The following is a 24,126-nucleotide window of genomic DNA, read 5'->3' on the forward strand; positions in this document are numbered from 1 at the left end:
GTTTGTGGATGACACAAAGGTTGGATGTGTTGTTAATAGTATAGAGGGCTGTCAGAGGTTACAGCGGGAAATAGATAAGATGCAAAACTGGGCTGAGAAGTGGCAGATGGAGCTCAACCCAAATAAGTGTGAAGTGGCTATAGAGGAGATGTCAGGAGTAAGTTTTTTTTACTCAGAGTGGTGAGTACGTGGAATGGGCTGCCGGCAATGGTGGTGGAAGCGGATACGATAGGGTCTTTTAAGACACTTTTGGATAGGTACATGGAGCTGAGAAAAATTGAGGGCTAGGGGTAAGCCTAGTAATTTCTAAGGTAGGGACATGTTCGGCACAGCTTTGTGGGCCAAAGGGCCTGAATTGTGCTGTAGGTTTTCTATGTTTCTATGTAACAAATAGAACATAGAATATAAAAACACAGCACAGGGATAGGCCCTTTGTTTCACCATGTCTGCACCAACCATGATGCCAAATTAAACTAATCCCATCTGACTGTATATGGTCTGTATCCTTCTGTTTCCTGCCTGTTCATATGTATGACAAATAACCCTCTTAAATGATGTTACAGTATCTGCTTTTACCACCTCCCCTGGTAGCATGTTCTGGGCTCCTACCACTCTGTGTAGAAAAGTGTTAATGAGCAAGGGAATGAAAGGTTACCATGGTTAGAAAGGGATTGGGAGCTGAGATTACAATCAGATCAGCTACAAACTTATTCAATGGTGGATCACACTCAAGAGGTGATTGGACTAGTAGAAGTCCTGATCCTAATATATATGCATGATTATATAAATATATAAACATTAGAATAGCTTTTCCTTTGTAACCATAGCCCTACAATCCCTATTGAAATCAATGGGGACTTTGATTGAACTGGGGAATCTCAGCAAAATGAATTTCTGCCTCTGGAGTCTTTGGGAAGTCCAGTGACAAAGGTTCTTGACAGATATGGTGCCCAGTATCATTAAATAAATTTGGGACTTATGAGTAAGCATGACTGTGCGTGTGTGGAAATCCTGGACTTTGTGCCACTCAAATAACAAAACATTGGCAGTTCTGTTCATAACTTTAAGCATTTGGCATCAATCGTCCTGTCTTTTTTTCTCAGACTGCATTCGAATCAATAAACCTCTCCCTGGAGCTGTAATCTGGTGTCCAAGGTACATTGGTTTAAAATCGATATGCATCAATTTAAAGTAATGCTTCTATTGAAAAAAGTGGTATTTTGAATTGGACAGTTTTACAATGACTTTCATCAATTGAAACTAGTTTGGTGATCTGTTGTTACAGATTTTTAAAAATTCTACTTGACGTGATTCAAGTCATTTGATTTATTCAGATTCACAACCACTTGAACCTTTGCTAGTTTAACTTATTATTAGTCAAATTAAATATATAATATACTAAAAATCATTTCAGTTAAACAGTATGTGAAAGGAAAGTACTGTAGATAAAGCAAGATTTATCAATATAGAAAACTTAGCCAGAAGGCAATGTGTGTTTGTGTATCTTTATATTCTTTCAAAGGCTATTGTAATGCCATTAACAGAACATTCATTCATCAAAGTATATTATTTTACTGACAAGGCCAACAGAAAGGCCAGTAAACAAATCCATGGATTGCTTCTTGGAGGCTATGCTCCTCAAATTACTTGTTTTCTGTTACTGGTTGCTATGGAATTACAAAAATCCATGATTGTCATTGGTTTAAACTAGCACTCCCTTTCTTCTGAGTAAGGAACAATGTGCTATATTAGACGTCCTTTGCAATTTTATTATATTTGAAATAGAAATAGATTACGTGTTACTTAACGTAGCATGTTATTTATTTAACATTACCTGTTCAGGCAAAAGCTAATTAATATCTGTGTGTATAAAGGGACTAGGGAGGTATTTATAAATTAACTGTTTCTCTAAAGATGCTTCATGTGGCCTTACAAAAAATTAGGAGCCTACTTGGAAAAAAAAATTAAGTTCATTGATGATGATCTTAAGTTAATGCATCCTACATATTAATATTGCTAATAGGACTGGCACCATATTGTGAGGGGTTAGTAAGTAATAACCCATCTCAGGCAGTGGGTCAACACAGAAAATGAGGGATTGAGGATCACATTACCAATTTAGGTTGCAACTGGTTGGAGTGAGCACACCTTACCAGCGTTGATAACTACCGATAGGGCGATAGAGCTGGAGACTCAGCAAAAGCAAGTTCTAACCCTCATTGATACAGAAGTGTTTGTCTGACTTCTGCACAATATTCTAGGTTACAGTGGCCCCAGGCTTCCATCAGCTGGCACACAGCACCAGTTGGCACAATTTCTGGGCCAGTACACTTGAACGGTCAAGGACAAAAAAATTAAATCAACTGCATTACGGTTCCTAAACAATAGATCATTATACCTTAATTCATTTTTTGGTATCTGACCACAGCATAAGTGGCCACTGAGTACAGTGCCTATGAAATGTGGATTTTGGTAAAGGGGGCGGGGGATGCAATTTGATTGAAATATTTATGAGTTCTATTTCATTTTATTGTTGGATTTTCTCAACCTTGTAACTTTTATTTACAATGGTAAACTAGTAGTATATAGTTATAAAGCTGTAATCTGCCAGTCTCCCAGGTTATGAGGTAACCAACTAGAACTGGCTAATTCAGAACTTATAGCTGGGAATATAAGATTGTGGGTTTTTCTAAAGCAAAGCAGTGCCCACAGGGTCCATACAAGGTATGGACTTGGGTGAGTAAGGTTGCTTTATATTTAAATAACTGTGTTAAGAAAAGTATGGCAGGGCAAGTTATGTGACAGAGCTGTAGTCTGTGGGATCCATGGCAACTACATCAGCAATAAGTGGCAATTGCAATATATAAGTGGCCATGGATCAGCCAACTCCAGTACAGAATTGATGTCCGAGTTGCATTGGGTGGGGGGCTGGAATTTGCCTTTATTTCAAGAGACAGTCTCACCCTTTAGATAAGGTATTACAGAATTGGTCAGTCAAGAGAGGCTGGAGAGTAGATATAAGTAAGGAAGGTATGGGGATTTGTTGAGATGGTTTCAGGTGATTTGGGCTAGAATCAATGTCAGTGAATTGAATAACTAAATAATTTAAACTATATGTTTGGGAGAAGGTCCTGATGAGGGGAAATTTAGGAAGTTAAAATGGGAAAAGCAATAGTTTAGGATAACAAAATGAGCCATGACAACCAGAATTAGGAAGGTCCAGTGCATAGGAAAATCCATAAAACTACTGATGCTAAAATAAAAACAGATCATCATGGAAATAATCATCAAATCAGGCCCCATCTATGGTAAGCGAAACAGAGTTAATGTTTCAGATCAAAGACCCTTCATCAGAGCATGAACATGACTGTACACCTCCAATTAAAGTCAGAGGAGGGAAAATGGAAAACTGAAAGCTCTTAATGCACATGGTGTTCATAACTAGATATTATTGGATCAAATACTAATAAATGGGCGCAAACAATTCACAGTAATGATATTGTTAGTAGGTTAATTGTCCTCTGCAAGTTGCCCTTGTTGTGTAGCTGAGTGGTAGTATATGGAAGTGTCGATGGGAATTTGGGAAGAATTAACAAAAATAGGTGTTGAAGATCACCACAGATTCAGTAGGCCGAAGGCCTGCATCTGTGCTGTACGATTTCAGGACTCTATCACTCTGAGTTGTCGGTGCAACATGATGAAAGTGGGAAATTAAATATTCCAGGATGCCTAATTTTCCCAAGAAATGCACTAAATGGAAACGAAGGAAGGCTAGCCCTGATGATTAAGGATGGTATAAAAGAAGCAGAGACAAATGTCCTTAGCTCTGAAAAATGAGAAGTAGATTCAGTTTGGAGAGACCTAATCTACAGGCTGACCAACTGCAGTGGTGGCATTTAAATCAGCAAATTAAGGCACATGTAACAAAACATTGGGACTTGACATTGGCTGTACCCACCAAATTATTAGTCTGTATTATTAGTCAGAGTAGAGGAGGGTACACACAGTTTTACCCAAGCACAATACTCTACAAAATGTAGATATAGTATTGTTTAATGAGAAAGGTTATTTTGGAAGCAGTGTTGTGCAATGAAAAAGGTTAATTAAACTCATAGTTAAGTGGCATTAAGAGTGACCTTGACAAGACAGCATTCGGAATAAAATGAATGGCTCTGGTCTCCTTAGCTAAGGAAGGATATACTTGCAACTGAGGGAGTACAATGAAGGTTCAACAGGTTGATTTCTGAGATGGGGAGGATGGAGTTTGTTTGTTTTATGAGGAGAGATTAAGCAGGCTGAGTCCATGCTCTCAAGTGTAGAAGAATGAGCAGTGATCTGATTGAAATGTACAAAATTCTTGAGGCTTGACAATGTATGTACAAGGGATAATGTTTCTCCAGTCTGGGGTCTCAAAAAAAGGAGGCTATCCATTCAAGACTGAGACAGGAAGACACTTCTGGTAGTGAATCTCTGGAACTTGTTGTGGAGACTTGGATGCTGAGTATATTTCAGACAGAGATAGATTGATTTTCAGATATGAGAGTTAATGAAAGAAAATGTCAGCTCTTATCAAATGGTGGAGCAGTCTTGAGGGACCAAATGTCCTATTCATGCTTTTATTTAATTATTGCCCATCTGTAATTGTCCATGAGATGGTGGTGATGAACTGCCTTCTTGAAAGGCCTACCGTACTTCCCAAAATGTTGCTGGATTGGTCGTTTCAGGACCTGGATCCAGCATCAAAATAGGAATAGAATATCTCATGAAATTCTGCCGATGCTGGAATCTGGAGCAATACACAAATAGGAATGGTTATGTATTTCTAAGGGCCTTGTTGTGATGTAATGGCACAACAGTCGGTGCTGCTGTCTCAAACTTCTGGCATCCAGTATACAATCTGGACCTTGGGGTGCACTTGGTGTGGAGTTTGCATGTTCTCCATGTGACTGCAAAGGTTAACTCCCACATCCCAAAAATATGCTGGTATGTTAATTGGCTACTGTAAGTTACCCCCTTAATGTACGTAAGTGACAAAAGAATCAAAGGGAAGGTGATGGACATGTGAAAGAGAAAAAGTTGTAGGGTAATAGGAAAATAAGAGGGAGAAATGGGAATATGGGAATGATCTGATGGCAGTTGGCATGGACTGAGTGGATTCCTGTATTGTAACAAGTATTTAAGTCAGGATGGTTTGGTGTATATGTAATGAATATCTATAGCCTATATAATACAGGAGAAAGCCAATATTAGCATTTCCTGGGGCTAGAATTGTCCTTTTCCTTCACTTAGTCGCATTGTTTTCTGCATAATATCAGAAGCTGAATTACAGTTTGAATTCTCCAATTGGTTATTCTATTGAAATTGTTAGTGTTGCATTCAATGATTACTTCAACAAAGTACAAAACATTTTCTCCAATTAGTCATTTTCATCAGTTCACTCTAAACTTAGATGTCTGACTAATTTCAAAAGAATATGAGAGTTCAGAATCTCAACATCTGAAAAAAAACAAAATATTATGAGAAATTTCAAAGTTTAAAAACAATAGCCGATTGAATCTTTTTTGTCTTTGGAACATTGTACAAAGACATTTTTATTTTTACAGATTTCGCTGAATTGTCTCCAGGCTGCCTTTATATTTCTACTTGATTAAGTTGGAGGTTTATAAGAGATACACAGGAATATAATAGTCTTAATTTTATTTCTTAATGTAACTCACAGGTACTTGGATGATTTTATTTGTCATCGGGGGCTAAAAACTTGTGATGCTGAATTGGCTGTCCATTGTATAGCAAATTCTAAAATTAGTCCCCCATTTGCTATCACCATTTCTTATTTGATGATATAAATTAATGTCCCATTTATTACTTTTAATATCCTATTTGTGGGATTGAGGGTAATATGTTAGCATTAGCGCTGAATGAATATTGAAGACAAGGAATGTGTGGATCATATCTGCATGAGGAGGGTGTTACCAGTGGGGTACCTCAGTGGGTTGGATCACTGTGTAATGGCTTGCTGGAAAACTGAATTACTTGCATTGGTGTGTTCCCAACTTCTGCAGCCATGCTCTGAGGTGTGGAAGTGCACACTGGAAGTTGGATGTGGGCATTAGGGTGCTCTTGGACTTACCACCAAGACCAGGTGAATTTCACAACTTAGATGAGTGGATGGATATATTGTGTCGGTCTGCTCAGCTTTATGCCAGTAATAGCTGGCACATCTAGCATAGCTTGATTGTCAGCCTTAATTAAAGGTGTTTTGCTGTTTATTAATTTTTTTCTTGATTTCTCTGTGCATATATTGAGAACATTTAAACCAATTAAATTAAAATTATTAAAAACAATCAACCAACATTAATTTAAGAAATCAAAAAAAAATTAAAATTTAATCTCAACTATTTTTAAATGTTCTTGATAATCAGAACAGTAAAAGAGGCCTTTAACAGCACCAGTAAAGTTCAACAGGGCAGTGCTGGGGTGGACCTCTGGATGTATTAACTCGAGGCCTGATCACCACCTGTCATCCAATCCACTCACTGGATGGCTGCAGAATCAAAGTCTTTTCGTTGGGAGATTTGTGGCTGCAAAAAGCAAACAGGGATGTGAGACTAACATATAGGGCAAGTGTGACTGAGTATTACTTTGGCCTCAGCTGCTTACAGAGTGGTCTGTACCCACACTACAAAGCTAGCTAAGAAAGTAAACTGTATGATGCAGGGAGATTTCAAAAGGGCTATAGGTTAAAAGTGTCTGAGATAGAATATGCTGTGGAGATATGTGATGTTATTGACTTTGTAAGGAAAAATAAAAGGAAATGTTGGTGACCTTGTACACAAATCACAGGATGTTAACAATAGATCCCAAATGTTGCAGGTTCAGCAAGCAATTAGGAAAGTAAATGAGATGTTAGTGCTTACTGCTACAAAAGAATTGGAATGCAAGAATAAAGAAATTTTGTTCTAACTCACATAGGATGTTGGCATAATCATACCAGGAGCACTGTATACAGTTTTGGTCTCATTATGTGTTAGAGGGAGTGCAATACAAATTTGCTAGATTTGACAGCTGGCATGGATGTGGTCACTGCAGGGACTGTTCCTCTGCTCTATGACTCTGACGCTACGAGATTGATTCCTGGGATGTGGGAGTTGGATTTTCCAGGAGAGATTGACTATCTCTGTTTATCAAGAACATGTAAAAATAGTTGAGATTAATTTAAACTTAATGAAATAATAGGTTCAATCTTATTAAAACATAAAAATTTGCAATGTGCTTTACAGGGTATTTACTGGGTAGCTGCTTCCTGTGGGTGGAGTCCAAAACTTTGGATAGCAATCTCATTTAGTATCAAGACAAGATCACTTGAATCCTTGATTGTTAATCCTTGGAATTCTCCACATAGAGGTCTGTGGCTGTTCAGTCAATGGAGAATTATAGATTGAACATCAGGGGAATCAAGAGATATAATGATCATACTGAAAGACAGCATAGTCTTGAAGAAACACATTGGCTCATCCATACTGTATTTGTTAACATAATGTTGCTTACACAAGAAATAAAGTATGTGTAAACTATGTAGAATTCCCCTTGCCATCCTTTCTGCTTCTTTTCTAAGAATGTTTGGGAACACTTTTGTCTGTATCATTTCAAATGAATGCATAAGCAAGGTCAAGAGGAGAGTACTGCAGACTCATTGGATTATTGAAAGGAATGATCTTCTCCACCCAGTTTTTAATTCGGCATCTTCACCAGATATTTTCGATTTGGCTTGTTCAGGCAAAAAAATCTACCACGTCATAGATCTCAATATTTATTTCTCAGAAATGCCTAGTTCCAATTAAGACAATTGCCCACATAATATAAACACTGACAGTAAGAGCCTCTACAGGTAATCTATTCTCTTCCTTTTTATATTAAGTATTAGTCCCACAGAGGATGAGACTGGGAAATTAATAAGTGGAACTAGGGAGAAGACATATATTCTAAACAAGTACTTTCAATCAGTCTTCACAGACGAATACATCATAAACTTTCTGATAATAATAGATCATCAAGGGGCTGAAGGGAGGGATGAACAGGCTGATTACAAAAGGATCAGACGGGATGTGAAAATTAAAGAAAGAAATATAAAGAGAGAGTATGAGAAAAGATTAGCTGCCAACATCAATGGGAATCCAGAAATATTCAAAGACATTTAAATAGTAAAAGGGTAGTACATGGTGGAATGTAGAAGGAGCTAAATTAATCTATCTTCCACAGGGAAGAAGTTTCTTCCAAGATGAAGGAGGAGATAGAAGAGACATTGGATATGTTAAAAATTGATAGCATGGAAGTGTTAGAAAACTTGGCAGAACTTGAGTCAGGAAGTCATCAGAACCAGATAGAATACATCCCAAGATATTGAGGGAAGTACAGGAGGAAATTGTGGGGGGGCACTGATTATGATTTCCAGAGCTCTTTTGATACAGGGAGTGGTTCAAGGGAACGTAGAATAGCAAATCTTACTTCCTTATTCAAAAGATGGAGTAAGGTTGAGCAGAGCAACTACAGGCTAGTCAGTTTAACTTCACTGGAGGGAAAACTTATAAAAATATTGATCCAGGGCAGAATTAATTGCCATTTGGATGAAAATTGATTAATTAAGGCAAATCTGCATGGATTTGTTGACAGCAAATGGTGTTAAACAATTTAATAGAGTTATTGACATAGTGTATGCAGACTTCCAGATGGCTTTTGATAAGAGGCTTCATGACAGACTCATCAGCAAAGTTGAAGCTCATGGCATAAAAGGGACATTGATTGCACGGAATGTGAAACTGGCAAACTAACAAGACAATAAAGGGTCATGGTGAGTGGTTGTTTTTCAGACTGGAAGATGGTGAATAGTAGTGTTCCCCAGGAATCTGTGTTGGAGGCCATTGTTTTTGTTTGATCAATATTAATGACCTGGACTTAGGCAAGCCACAATTTCTAAATATGTGGATGACAGAACTTAGCAGTATTCTGAACCGTGAAGAGGACAGTGATGGATTGCAGGAGGATATAAACAAACTGGTTCAATGTAAAGCAGATGACATTTAATATGGAGAAATGAAAGGTGTGCAATTCGGTAGGAAGAAAGAGGAGAGACAATATTCAATACAGGATATTATTCTAAAAGGGGTGCAGGAGCACAAGAGCCTGGGTGTATGTATGCATAAGTCATTGCAACTGGCAGGCAGACTGAGAAAGCAGTAAATAAGGTGTACACAATTCTTTCCTTGTTAATAAAGTATAAAGTCACCCCTCATTCCTTTAAACTCCAAGGAATACAAACCAAGACATTCATTTCGAGAGGACTAGAACATCAAATCAAGGATGTAATGCTGAGGCTTTATAAGGCATTAGACCACATTTGGAGTATTGTGAGCAGTTTTGGGCCCCGTATTCAAGGAAGGATGTGCTGCCATTGGAGAGGGTCAAGAGGAGGTTTACGAGAATGACCTGAGGATGAAAGGGTTAATGTATGAGGAGCATTTGATGGCTGTGGGCCTGTGCTTGCTGGAGTTTAAAAATTTAAAAGGATGAGGGGGGAATCTCATTTGAAACGTATTGAAAGGCCTGGATAGAGTGGACATTGAGAGGATGTTTCCATTCATGGGAGAGTCTGGGACCAGAGGGCACAGCCTCAGAATAAAAGGACATCCCTTTAGAAGACAAGATTTCTTTATTAGTCACATGTACATTGAATCACACAGTGAAATACATCTTTTGAACAGAGATGAGGAGGAATTTCTTTAACCAGAGGGTGGTGAATCTGTGGAATTCATTGCCACAGACGGCTGTGGAGGCCATGTCACTGAGTATAGTTAAAGTGGAGGTTGATAGGCTCTTGATTAGTAAGGGCATCAAATTTACCGGGAGAAGGCAGGAGAATGGGATTGAGAGGGAAAAATAAATCAGCCATGATCGAATGGCAGAGCAGATTCAATGGGCTGAATGGCCTAATTCTGCTCCTATGTCTTATGATAATCTACGATAACCTTCTTCACTATCAACAATACCTCCTAATTTCATGTCATCAGCAAACTTGCTGATCAAGCCTTGTGCATTCACATCAAAAGCATTAATATAAATAAGAATAATAAGGGTCACAACACAGACCCCTGTGGCACACCACTAGTCACCGGTCTCTATTCTGAGAAACAACCTTCAACCACCACCTTCTGCTTCCCAGCTCTGAGCCACTTTTGAATCCACCTAACTAGCTCTTCCTGGATTCCATGGGACCTAACCTTTCAGACCAGCCTGCCATGCGGGACCTTGTCAAAGGCCTTGCTAAAGTCCAAACAGACAACATCCACTGCCCTATCCTCATCTACCTTTTTGGTTACCTCTTCAAAGAGCTCTAAAATATTCGTCAAACACAACTTCCACAGAAAGCCTTGATGACTCCTAATCAGACTCTTATTCAACTGCTGGTAGATCCTGTCCCTCAGAATTCCCTCCAGTAACTTCCCCACTACTGCTGTCAGGCTGACTGGCCTGTAGTTCCCTGGCTTGTCTTTGCTACCCTTCTTAAACAACGGAACAACATTAGCCACCTTCCAGTCTTTGGGAACTTCACTAGTGGCTAATGAGGAAGCAAATATCTGCAAGGGCCTCTGCAATTTCTTCTCTAGCCTCCCACAAAGTTGAGGATGCACTCAGTTGAGCTCTAGGGATTTATCCGATTTAATGTGCTGTAAGGCTGCAAATACTTCCTCCCTGGTAATATGAATATTCTCCAACATATCACTTTTTTCCCTTATCTCTTGAGCAATCACGATTTTCTCTTCAGTAAACACCGAAGAGAAAATATTTGTTAAAAATCCCACCCATCTCCTTGGGCTCAAGATGTAGGGGACCGACTCTCTCCCTAGCCATCCTTTTCTTCTTAATATAGCGATAGAACCTCTTGAGATTTTCCTTAACCTTACTTGCCAGATCCATCTCATACCTTCTCTTTGCCCTCCTGATTTCCCTCTTAAGAGTATTCTTAATCTTTTTAAAGTCATCAAGGGATCCACTCATCCCTAACCTAAACACAATGTATGCTTCCTTTTTCTTGATCAGAGCCTCAATATCTCTCATCAGCCAAGGTTCCCTAAACTTGCCAGGTTTACCCTTCATCCTAACTGGAACATGCTGCTCCTGGACTCTTGAAATATCATGCTTAAAAGCCTCCCACTTGCCATTTGTTCCTTTCCCTTCAAACAGGCTCTCCAATCGACCTCTGCCAGATCTTGTCAAATTCCCTCAAAATTATCCCTGCTCAGTTTAGGACCCTAACCTGTGGACCCATCCTATCCTTTTCCATCATGATCTTAAAACTAATAGAATTATGGTCGCTAGAGCCGAAGTGCTCCCTGACTACCACCCCAGTTACCTGCCTTGCCTCGTTCCCCAAGAGGAAGTCCAGTATTGCACCCTCCCGAGTAGGTCCCTCTATATATTGACTCAGGAAACTTTCCTGGACACATTTCAAAAATTCCACCTTGTCCAAGCCCTTAACACTCTGTGTGGCCCAGTCAATACCAGGGAAATTAAAATCTCCCACTAATACAACCCTGTTATTCTTTACAACTATGAGCAATTTCTCTACACATCTGGTCCTCAAGTTTCCACTGACTACTGCGGGGGTCTATAATATAGCCCCACCGGAATGACCCTCCCCTTTTTGTTCCTAAGTTCTACCCATATGGCCACACTGGACGATCCTCCAAGGATGTTGTCTCCAAACACTGCTGTTACGTCCTCCCTTATCAAAAAGGTAACACCCTTTCCTCACTTATCTGTACCTCTGTCATGCCTGTAGCATCTGTATCCTCTCTTACTAATGGAAACATCCTCTGCACATCCACTCTATCCAGGCCTTTCAGTGTCTGGTAGGTTAAATCTTGCCCCTCTCATCTTAAACCTATGCCCTCGAGTTCTTGATTCACCAACCCTGGGAAAAAGACTGAGTGTATTCAACCTATCTCTGCCCCTCATAATTTTATACACCTCCATAAGATAATTTCTCAGTCTCCTGCACTTCTAGGGATAAAGTCCTAGCCTGTCCAACCTCTCCCTGTAATTCAGCCCCTCAAGTCCTGGCAACGTCCTTGTAAATCTTTTCTGCACTCTTTCCAGTTCAATAACATCTTTCCGATAGCAGGGTGACCAAAACTGAACACAATACTCCAAATGCAGCCTCACCAGCATCCTGTACAATTGCACCACGACCTCCCAACTTTATACTCATTGTCCTGACTTATGAAGGTCAGCGTGCCAAAAGCCTTCTTCACCGCCCAATGTACCTGTGACTCCACTTTCAGGGAACAATGTACTTGTACTCCAAGTTCCCTCGGTTCTGCAACGCCTCCCAGGGCTCTGCCATTCACTGTGACAGTCCTAAATGGATTTGACTTTCCAAAATGCAACACCTCACACTTATCCGACTTAAACTCCATTTGCCATTCCTCGGCCTGCCTACTCAGCTGATCAAGATCCCCCTGGAACTTTTGATAACCTTCTTCATTGTCCACTATACCACCTATTTAGTGTCATCTGCAAACTTACTAAACATGCCTTGTACATTCTTATCCAAATCGTTGATATAGATGAGAAACAACAATGGGTCCAGCACAAGCCTGAGGCACACCACTAGTCACGGGCCTCCAGTCCTGTATACTGAAGTCCATATGAACAATGTCTACCGCCCCGCCCTCATCGAATTTCTTGGTCACATCGTCAAAAAACTCAATCAAGTTTGTAAGACATGATCTCCCACGCACAGAGCCATGCTGACTTTTCCTAAGCAACCCCTGTCTTTCCAGATGGATGTATATCTTATCTTTTGATGACAGATTATTATTAATTTCTCAATGACAGATGTAAACCTCACTAGCCAATAGTTTCCTGCTGCAACAAACAATGTGCTGGAGGAACTCAGCAGGTCTGTGGGAGGAAATAAATTGTCGATGTTTTGAGTTGAAACTCTGCACCAGCACTGAGAGTGGAGAGGTGAGATGGCTAGCAGAGAGAGGAGAATGGGAGTGGCAAGAAAGGATTCCGAGGCAATTGGGTGGGACCAAGGAGGGTGTCAGATGACAGTCAGGTAGTGCCATGTAGGGGAGGTGATCGGGGGTGGAGATGGAAGACTGTGGGAGGTGAATGATAGATGGAGGCAGCCAAAGAAAGAAAGAGCAAAAAGAAAAAAAATCCTTTGTCTATCCTGCCTGTTAGTTCCTCAAAGAATTCCAACAGATTTGTCAGGCAAGATCTCCCCTTAAGGAAATCATGCCGACTTCAGCCTATTTTATCACATGCTTTCAAGAACCCCAAAACCTTGTCCTTAGTTATGGACTCTAACGTCTTATCACTTTTAAACTTTTTAAAAGTTTTAAATCAGACAGGGGGATCTTGATCTGTTAGGCAAGTGGGCCGAGGAGTGGCAAATAGATTTTGCTACAGATAAGTGTGAGGTAATGCATTTTGGAAAGTCAAACCAGAGTAGGACTAGTGTAATGGAACAGAGGAACCTAGGAGTACAAGTGCATAGTTCGTTGAAAGTGGCATCACAGGTGGACAGAGTAGTGAAAAAGGCATTTAGCACACTGGTCCTTATCAGTCAGGGCACTGAGTATAGGAGTTGGGACATTATGTTCTAATTGTATAAGTCATTGGTGAGGCTGCACTTGGAGTACTGTGTACAGCTTTGGTCACCCTGTTATAGGAAAGATGTGGTTAAGCTGGAAAGAGTGCAGAAAAGATTTATGAGGATGTTGCCAGGACTAGAAGGCCTGAGTTCTATGGCGAGGTTTGCTAGGCTAGGTCTTTATTCCTCGGAATGTAGGAGAATGAGGAGCGACCTCATAGAAGTGTTTAAAATTATGAGAGGCACAGATAAGGTAGATGTTAACAGGCTTTTCCCCAGGGTAGGGGAATCCAAAACTAGGCTGCATAGATTTAGGGTGAGAGGGGAATGATTTAAAAGGGACCTGAGGGAAAACTTTTTCACACAGAGGGTGGTGTGTATATGGAAAGAGCTGCCAGAGGAATTGGTTGAGGCAGCTACAATAACAACTTCTAAAATACAGTTGGACAGGTACATGGATTTGAAAGGTTTAGAAGGATTTGGGCCAAATGCTGGCAAATGGGACAAGCTTGGATGGGGCATCTTGATCAGCAATGGACCAGTTGAGCCAAAGGGCCTGTTTCCATGCTGTATAACTCTATGAATTCTATTTCAATGCTGGAATCTATTATTAAGAAGGTAACAACAGGACAATAAGTAGAAAATAATATGATCAAGCAGAGTCAACATGGTGTTATGAAGGGAAATTGTTTTTTGACAAATTTGCTAGTGTTTTTTGACAACGTAACAAACTGGCTGGCGAAAAGGGTATCAGTATTTGGTAGTTGATAGACTGAGTGAGAGAGAGGCATAAGAGATGGCAGATGCTGGAATCTGGAGCTACACAAAAGGCACTGGAGGTACTCAGTGGGTCAGGCAGCTTCTATGGAGAGAAATGGACAGTCAACATTTTGTGCCGAGACCCTTCATCTGGACTGGCATTTCATCAATATACTTTACTTTTTTTTCCCCTTAGTATTATAGTTTATGTACATCCTTCCTTCTTTTGCTCTCTCTCAGACCACTTTCAACATCTTTCCCAAAAAGAAAAAAACAAAACCTACAGATGTTGGAAATGTGAAATAAGATGAGAAAATGCTGGAAAGACCCTCAAAAATGCCATTAGTTTGAAACATTAACCCTGATTGTCTTTCCACAGATGCTGCCTGACTGCTAGTATTTTCTATCTTTATTTCCATGTCACTTTTCTCTTGGCCTCTTCATTATCATTTGATTTTTCGTTAATATTGTTGAAGTCTACTTAATTAACTAATGTCTTTGGCGTGTTAACTTTGAGTTTGTTATCTGTTTCAAGTTAACGTACAATTTCTTTGATGAAAACCAGAGATAGCATCTTCAAATAGTACATCGTACTCTCCCCAACCTCGAACACCCAATCTCATTTCAAGAGAGCAGGCAACAAAGAAATACTGGCTCCAGGAGAGTTTGCATGCAATACAGGAAGCAGGTAAGAGTTGAAGTTAACTTTGCACAAGGCTTGTGACAGAGGTGAATAAATCCATCCACACCTGGTCACACAAGGAAAAACTGCATAACGTCTGGGTTGTGCAGTGAAGGCTCTGATATGCAAGAGCACCTTGCTGACATGTGAACTCAAACTACTTTCGTTCATTGCTGCCACAAGACTTCCAAAATTCACTATTCAATAGGACCCCAAGGCATCACTGCCATTCAGCAGTGTATCCTGAGCCGGTTACTGGAATTGTGGAGTGGCTATCCCGGGGGAGTGAAGAATGGAGTTGTGCTTGTTTCTTGGGATGATGGCATTTATCTGACCGCTACAACTACTCTGTCAGTGCCTTTTTGACAGCCAGCCCAGACTGCTGCGCCGCCTATGCCAAGATGGTACAGGGCAAAGTTCCTAAGGTTTAGAGCTGATCAAAAGCCCTTCCATTGAAAGTCAGCAGGTGTGCACCAGCCATTGGGTTAGTTCCATATAAGAGCACAAGGCTGGCTGAAGGAACATTTTTATGGATAAGACACCAAGGTTGAGATTGATCTGCAATATGGAATGATTTGATTAAGAAATTTTACCTGGAATGTTTTTGTTTCAGCTTTCAAATTTCTATTGCTGACAAGTAGATATAACGTTAGTCAGTCACAGGGTGAAGTCTTGGTAAATTGGGAACAGAGGCTGTGTTTACCGGTATCATAGATCAAGAGTTGTTTCCAAATACAATAGCCAGAATGGATCTATTTAGGCTGCCTTCTTCCCTCCTCCTCTATCATGTTCTGCTCCACCTTCATTTCATCCTCCTGCTACTTCTCAGTTGCTTTGAGCTTAGCTGTTGATAAGCAATCCTCCTCATAACGGCGAGGTACTGCAGCATATAGGGTGCTGTAGTGCTTCCCAGAGCAGTCCAGGCTGCAGAAACAGCTTGATGGTGGCAATGATCTGCTGCATTGCATTTCGTGAGGCAACTTGGCTCCTTTACCCTCCTCCTCCTCCTCCTCCCCACTCATTCCCCCAGACATGCTACATCCTACTGGTAGTACCCCAAGTGGGAGCAACCATTTGTGTAGAAAGCTTGAAATCAGCACCAAGTCCTTAGGCACTTGCCATCTCTCTCTGAAGACATTAACAACTTGTTAACTCTAGAGAGCACAAAATCGTTGTACAATCATAGGACGGCCTATACAACCAGTTCAACAGTCAACTGGAAAATGGTTGGCAATACCTATAATTAGCACAAGTGAAGCTTCTACCTGCACACTTAGTCTTGCATGATTAAGAGATGTTGGAAGAGTCCCAAGATATCTTTAGGTACTGATTGATGTCATGATCTACCATTTCTGTGAATTCAGATGGAGATGCCCTTACCAATGTGATATGACTTGTGACCCAGGCACAAGTGCGCATTTCTGGACCAAGTGTCATTCTTAAGCGATAAGAACACTCAGTGCTCAAAGACTGATGCAATGGATCAGAATATTGTGCATCATGTAATGTATTGGCCCAGATTTCTCTGTGCACATAACAGTGAGCCTATTGACACCCACTGTTACCAAAGAGAAAATTCAATAGTAACTTATGTTGTACAGACATACACTTTTAAATTGTGGGAATTAAAGAAATATTCTGATCTTCTGTAGGATGTGCTGTAGTCAGTTTTGCCAATAGACTCAGCAGTGAACTGAACCCATGCTGTTAATTTGGTGTTCTTGCTCACTAGTAGAAGATTCAAATTGGCTGTAGAAGTTGGGACTGGTATATACAAGAGCAGATGACTTTTAAATGGCATAATGTAATAATTATTGCTGAACAATTTCTATAGCCCTAAAAATAATTAAAATTGAATCTATTTCAGAAGAAAATTACTGTTGGAGATTTTGAGAAATATTTTTCTTGTACTGCCTTCCCTGAAATACATCTGCAGTTGCCAATCTCTTTGTTTCCCATACATTATTTAAATGTATTTAATACTACTTCGATAGTGCTGTTGGGAAGGTTTTAAACTAATTTGGGACAGAGTAGATGTACGGTCAAATATAGAAGGAAAACAGTCAATTCAGCAGGCAGAGCATACATAGGTGTGATAAAGCATATGGAAGGAAAAGCAAAATTCCATCTATTTTAATGCAAGGAGTGTAACTAGTAAGGCAGAAGAGCATTGATTAGCACATGGGCATATGATACTGTTGCTATCACATGGTTAAAAGAAGGGCAGGACTGACAACTCAAAATTCCAGAGTATAGAATCTTCAGACATGACAGGGGTTGGGGAGAGAGGTGGGGGAGGGGGGTGGTGGGGGGAAGAAGGTGGATGGGAGGAGATGCAACGGAGGGAAGTGGCATTGTAACATTAATTATGGAGTCGATTACTGCTGTAATCAGGGAGGATATCCTAGGAGGTCTTCAAATGAGGCCAGAGAGAGAGAGATGAGAAACTTTCCTAGGGGTGTACTACAGGCCTCTGCACAGTCAACGGGGAGAGGTAAGAAAACAGGGTTGGAGTGGTAGAGCAGTTGAAGTGTCTGAGAGCATTTTGGAGTTTGTGACCATAACTCTAAGTTTTGAGGTAGTTATAGAAGTGGATAAGGATGGTCTGGAAATGAAGGTTCTGAATTGGGGTGAAGGCTGATTCACACAGACTAGAAAGGCTGAATGGCCTGTTTTCTGTGCTGTAGTTTTCTATGGTTCAATATCATAAGACAGGACTTGGCAAAAGTCGAATGGGAGCAGCTCCTTGTAGCTAACTCTACATTGGAAGTTAATTGAAAGTGAAATGAGACTTCAGGGCCAAAGTGTTCTTGCAGGAGTGAAAGATACAGACAGTATGTCCATGGAACATTAGATAGCAAGGAAAATTGAGGGATGGATAAGAAAAAGGAAGTACATCATAGGTATAGAGAACTGAAAACAGGGTAGGCCCTTCAGGAGTGCAGAACATGTAGAGCAGTACTTAAACCTAAAATTACAATGGCAACGAGGGGCAGGAAATATCACTGACAGACTAGATTAAAGAAAATCCCAAAGCATGTTACAAGTATATTTAGCTCAAGAAGCTACCAGGGGAAGAGTAGAGTCCATTAAGGACCAAATAGCAATCCGTGCATGAAGTCAGAAGTTCTAGGTGAGGTCTTAAATAAATACTTGTCATCTGTATTCACGAAGAAGGATATTGTAGTTGGAGAATTTGGGGGTTCAGGGCTAGAGGGAGGTGACATTCTAGAACATGTTATTATTAAAAAGGAGGAAATGTTAGATGTCTTAGCAGACTGGATAAATTCTCACAGCCAGATGTTATGTATACCACGCTGCTATGGGAGGCAAGGGAGGAGATTTCTGGGGCCCTGACAGAGATTTATAAATCTTGGCTTGCCACAGGTGAGGCACCAGATGACTGTGGGCAATACATATAGTTAAATATAGTACCTTTATTCAAGAAGGACATCAGGGATTAGCTATGAGTCTAACATCAGTGGTGGGGAAGTTATTGAAAACATTCTGAGGGACAGGAATAATTTACACTTGGAAACGTAGGGTTTATAGTCAGCATGGCTTTGTTCGGAGGAGATCCTGCCTGATTTATTTGACTGAATTTTTTGAAGAGGTAACAAAACATATTGATCAGGGGAGTGTGTGTGGTTGATATGGTTTCCATGGACTCCAGTCAGGCTTTTAACAAGGTCCCACATGGGAGGCTGGTCCAAAAGGTTCGTCTATTGTATCCAGGGCAAATTGGATCCAAAATTAACTTGGTAATGGGAGGCAGAGGGTGATGGTTGTTTTTCTGATTGGAGACTATTGAGCGTTGATATACCACGGAGACTGATGCTGGAACCTCTGTTGTTTGTAATATACATTAACGATTTGGATGTGAACATTGGAGGTATGACTTTAAGTCCACAGATAAACTAAAATTGGTGCTATTATTGATATTGAGGAAGTTAGTCCCGTGACTGCGTGGGTTTCCTCTGGGTGCTCCGGTTTCCTCCCACATTCCAAAGATGTACGGGTCAGTAGGTTAACATGAGTGTAATTGTGCGCCGTGGGCTCATTAGGCCTGTTACCATGATGTATAAATAAAGTTTTTAAAGTTGATAGATCGGGTGAGCCATGCAGATGGAAATTAATCCTGATAAGTGTGAAGTGATACATTTTGGGAGGACTAAGGGTAGAAAAATGCTTGATGAATGGCAGGGCCCTAGGGAATATTGAGGAACAGTTGGACCTTGGTGTACAAGTCCAAAGATCCCTGAAGGGTACGCAGATTAAAAAAAAACATACGGAATACTTCCCTTCATTAACCAGGGCATACAATACAAGAGCAGGGAGGATATGGTTAAAATTTTCTAAAACAGTGATAATTCACAGCTGGAGTACTGTGTGCAGTTCTTATCGCCACATCATTGGAAGGATGTGATAGTACTGAAGAGGGTGCAGAGTGGATTCATCAGGATGTTGCCTGGGATGAAGCATTTCAGTTATGAGGAGAGACTGCATAAACCAGGTTTGTTTTTTTTTGGAGCAGAGGAGACTGAGAGGGAACTTGATTGAAGTATACAAAATTATGAGGGGCATAGATAAGGTGGACGGTAAGAAGTGTTCCCCATAGTAAAGGTTTATAAAATCAGAGAATATAGGGCAGGCTTGGTAGTGTAGCGGTCAGCATAACGCTATTACAGCACCAGCGACCCAGGTTCAATTCCGGCCACTGCCTGTAAGGAGTTAGTACGTTCTCCCTGTGTCTGCGTGGGTTTCCTCCCACATTCCAAAAGACGTACGAGTTAGGAAGTTGTGGGGATGCAACGTTGGCGCCGGAAGCATGGCGAAACTTGCCGGCTGCCCCCAGACCACTCGACACAAAAGATGCATTTCGCTGTGTGTTTTGATGTACATGTGACTAATAAAGATATCTTATCTTATTAAAGGGTAGGAGATGTAGAGGGAATCTGAGGAAGAATATTTTCACCCAGACAGCGGTTGGAGTCTGGAACACATTGCCTGAGGCAAAGACTCTCACAACAATTCAATTGCCAAGGCAGAGAACGCAATAGACCAAGTGCTGGAAAAATGGGACTAGTGTAGTTGCTCAGTGGTAGGCATCAACATACTGATCAAAGGGCCTGCTTCTGTGCTTTATGACTATAGTTTGGCCTGCACTTGTCTCTGAGGCTAATGAAATGTGATTTGCTAAAGATTCTCACTCCTGCTTCTTCCATTTAAAGATAGTGTAGAGCCTTTATTGAGGTTTCCATTCCTGAATCAGATGTCTTCTAAAGTGGGGAGGAATCACTGCTGATAAGCAAATAAAATGACTGACAAATTGTCAGTTAGGTGGGAGCAAAATCTGAACCATTATAATTTTACATGTAAAAGCAATGAAGATATTTTCACTATCAGATTTTCTCAACTACGTTCCTTGTGGATGTCACAAACAGGATGAATAAAAGGGAATAGGTAAATGTAATATGTTCTAAGTTTCTGAAGGAATTCCATAAAAGGTGATCTTGTGACCAGGATTGGATTAATTTATTGCCATGGATAAGGGTGTGGCCAACTACCGAAACCAAAAAAAGACAGCTGGATAAATGGATCATTTTCAGTTTGGTAATCAGTAATTAGTGGGGTGCCAGAGATCAGGGCCAGGTTCTATAATCTACATTGACGATTTGGATGAAGGGACCAAGAGTACAATTGCTAAAATTTCTAATGATAAAAAATTGGTAGGTTAATAATTTGTAAGAAGTTCACAAGCATCCTGCAAAGGATAAAGACAGGTAAAGTGAGTGAGCAAGATGTTGAGTTAAGGAGTATAATATGATCAAAAGTTACCTAAAGTGTACAGTTCTGTTACCTGCATTAATTGTGTGAAACTTTAAAATCAGCTCAGAAATAGCTGGAAAACATTTTTCATTGTGTTGTTAACTTTAAAATTCAAAGGCATTCCAAGGAGCATTGTTCAGACTTTGTGGTAAATCAATATTGCTAACCAATATACCTAATTGTGGAAAGAAAATTGTGATATGAGGAACAAAAATAAATGAGTTTCAGGATAAGGTTGCAGCAAAAGTGATTGCTGAAGATAATTTCTAAACTGCAAATAGTCAAGAAGTGCTGATGGGTTTGCTTAAAGCACTGTTCATTTTTCAAGCCTTATTGGCAAACGCTGACGGGAAGTATTTTATATCCTGTGATGTTCCCAACCTAATTGTTACCATTTTCTTAGGTAGCCATATGTTTCTGTCCCTGTTCTTAATGCAGAACAGGAGATTAGACTTCCCTTTCTAAGTTGAATTGATTGTGACCAAAAGATGACTTACTTTACACCCTATTGAATTGTGATTCCTAGAATAGGGATAGAATGCTCCAAGCTGCATCCATCGAAGGCAGAGTTCATAGGTAGTGTTCTTAAAAAAGCCACATATGTCTGCTCCTGTCTAAAGGCAAATGAAATATATATCATTACACATGAAATTGCCAAATTCCTCATTATATAACAAAAATACCTTTACTATATTCTGCAAAATGAGCTTTTTAAGTGGACTTACATAAGAAATTCCAAATAGACTGAACTCCATCATTCCTAAAATAGAAAATGATTTTTATTACATACGACTGGGAATGTGCCAGTAGAAGCAGAGCTTGATACCATAAAACAATCAGGAACTTCTAAAAATCGTGTGCATTAAACCTCTATATCCAGATCTAAGCTATCTTTCAGTAATGCTCCAGGTTGTGTGCCTCACCTCAGGAAAACAAAATGGCAGCTTTATGCAATCAAGCAACATATAAACTCTTCCCCTCCACTTTTGGCATCCTGAATTGACCATTCCCTCGATGACTCCCTGGTCAATCTCCACTAATCGCTTCTTTTCTCAGAGAATATTCTTGCATAACTTGTCCTTTCCCCTTCCCACCATCTAGGGAATCAAACATTCCTTCAAGGACTTACATGCAGTCTTCCCATTTAGTGTATTTGATGGTGAATAGTGGTTTGAGATAATGCAACAGTTTGGAAGGAATTTTCTGAAAAGTGCTGATGTGAATTGATGTTTCTGAATTTGAAAGGATTTTAAAGGTTAGAGTGGATACAGTAGCTAAGGAAAGGGAGTCATTAACAATGCAATCCTGCTTTGAAGAGCTCATTGATTTTTATAGAAGCATTAGTGCTTGCTTTTGTGGAGATGATTCATTGACAACATTATCCAGGGATTTATGTTACATCCTGTGTGTTGTTTTTTAATGCAATCTAATCCAATACAATTACATTAGAAATGGTTCAAAATAGCTCAATGAATATATAATGGAGTATGACAATGAATCCACTGAGATTGGGAAGGTAGGAAACAGAATCCCTGCTCTGTAATGTGATGTAACATTACAACTGCCCTCTGTATCATTTGGATAAAAGGAAAATAAAAACCTGCTTAAGTTCATGTTTGAGTTGGATCCAATGAAGTGACCTCTGTCAAATGCATACATAGATGTTAGGCAAGGACAGTTTCATTGTCCGTTATAATGTTCCTACTTCTGCCAAATTCCCACAATCCCATAAACAAATTGTCTGCTTAGACTTTCATTGTTCAAGTAACCTGTCTTCATATTAGAGGCAACACAGGATCAGGGTGATACTAGCACAACCAGAATTCTACCAATGCACTTCTCCAGAAAAGATTGGTTCAAAAAAATGCAGAAAAGGAGAAATAAACGAAAATAACAGTAAAATTACATTAAGTATTCTAAGGACCTAGGAAGTTTCCACTTTTTTTTTACCAATGATTGATTTATGCATCTGGTCCCAGGCAGCTGTGTTGTCTCCAAGCCAGTGCCCTGCCCATTGTCCACTAGTTGGGAAAGTTGAACGAGTCACCACAATCCCTCGCTCTCCAGTTATGTTCTGCAAAGATCTATGAAACAAATCAAATAATATTAATTGCAATGACAGCAGTAAGATTTACTTTGAAATCATAAACATGGTTAATCACTTGAGAGCAGGATATTTTCCAAAAATCCTATTTAGTTAGAACTTCCTATTTTGCTCAGAATATGGTATATATATGTGGCACCAAAGGGCCAGATATTACAGGATTGCACCGCTTCAATTAAATCACCTTCAGCCTACATATTGAAAGCTTCAACTAACTTCAGATTAAACTACTTGCTTGCATCAAACCATCTTGGGTGTACTTTTTCAGATAGATTCTTCATCTGGTATCAACAGGAAACTATATGCATATAGTGCCAAATGTAGGCAAGACTGTCACCATCTGCACCAATCCCCACCTCCATGAGTATTAAATAATGGCCTCCTTTCACAAAGGAACTTGAACTTTTTGTAATCAAGATTTGGTATTGAACAGCTGCCTATATAGGTCTTATTGGTAAGGCAATCTCAAATTAACCCCATGGATATGCAAAGCTGCCTCTTATTTCAAAGAAATTGATAAGATTATTTGCACAAGGATGGCTGCTATGTAAAGCAATCCACATTTGTGGTTAAGACTCATTTGAAGGTCCTAAATTTAATTCCACAGTAATATAATCTTTATATTTCATTCAGAAGGAAAATGTTGAGTTACAACAGACATCATCTTATTGGAATGGTGAGGCAGGCTCCAAGGGCCCAGTGGCCTAATCTTGCACCTGTTTCTTATGTAGTTGAAGCCTTTAGATTACACACAGATCCCTTTGCTTCTCAACTGGAAGCACAACAGTTTAACCGAGTGCTGGTGTATTATTGTACTCAAGCATATTGTACAGCTGACACTCTCTGCTACAGAATCATACATTATTTCATAAAACCACATTGATTTTTTTTCTGTCTTCAGTTCACTGAAGCTATTGGCCTTCATTTCTGAAAATACATGAGCAATTGGCCTGATTTTCCTGACTTTTTGTCACTATTGTAATTCATTTCAAGTGTAGTGGAACCCCAATTTACAAATGTAAATGGTGAGTCTACCATCTCTCTGAGATTATTGCAAGGGAACCATCAAGGAAATTTGGGTGCTTAAGTTCT

At 39.9% G+C, this 24,126-nt stretch overlaps 1 protein-coding gene across 2 annotated transcripts in view; it reads right to left on the reverse strand.

Moving 5' to 3' along the window:
- si (sucrase-isomaltase (alpha-glucosidase)) overlaps window positions 1–24,126 on the reverse strand; it is a 161,646-nt gene that overhangs the window by 25,912 nt on the left and 111,608 nt on the right. For both annotated transcript variants that reach the window (XR_007956451.1, XM_052017236.1), the window contains exons 39-41: window positions 22,881–23,014; window positions 21,656–21,690; window positions 21,428–21,544 (exon numbers count right to left, since the gene is read on the reverse strand). Coding sequence is in view for 1 of the 2 variants with exons in the window: in XM_052017236.1 (XP_051873196.1) it covers window positions 21,428–21,544; window positions 21,656–21,690; window positions 22,881–23,014 (286 nt within the window). In the remaining variant the exon portion in view is untranslated. The remainder of the gene's footprint in view (window positions 1–21,427; window positions 21,545–21,655; window positions 21,691–22,880; window positions 23,015–24,126) is intronic.

The sequence above is a fragment of the Pristis pectinata genome, chromosome 6, assembly GCF_009764475.1.
Source record: "Pristis pectinata isolate sPriPec2 chromosome 6, sPriPec2.1.pri, whole genome shotgun sequence".
Lineage (NCBI taxonomy): Eukaryota > Metazoa > Chordata > Chondrichthyes > Rhinopristiformes > Pristidae > Pristis > Pristis pectinata.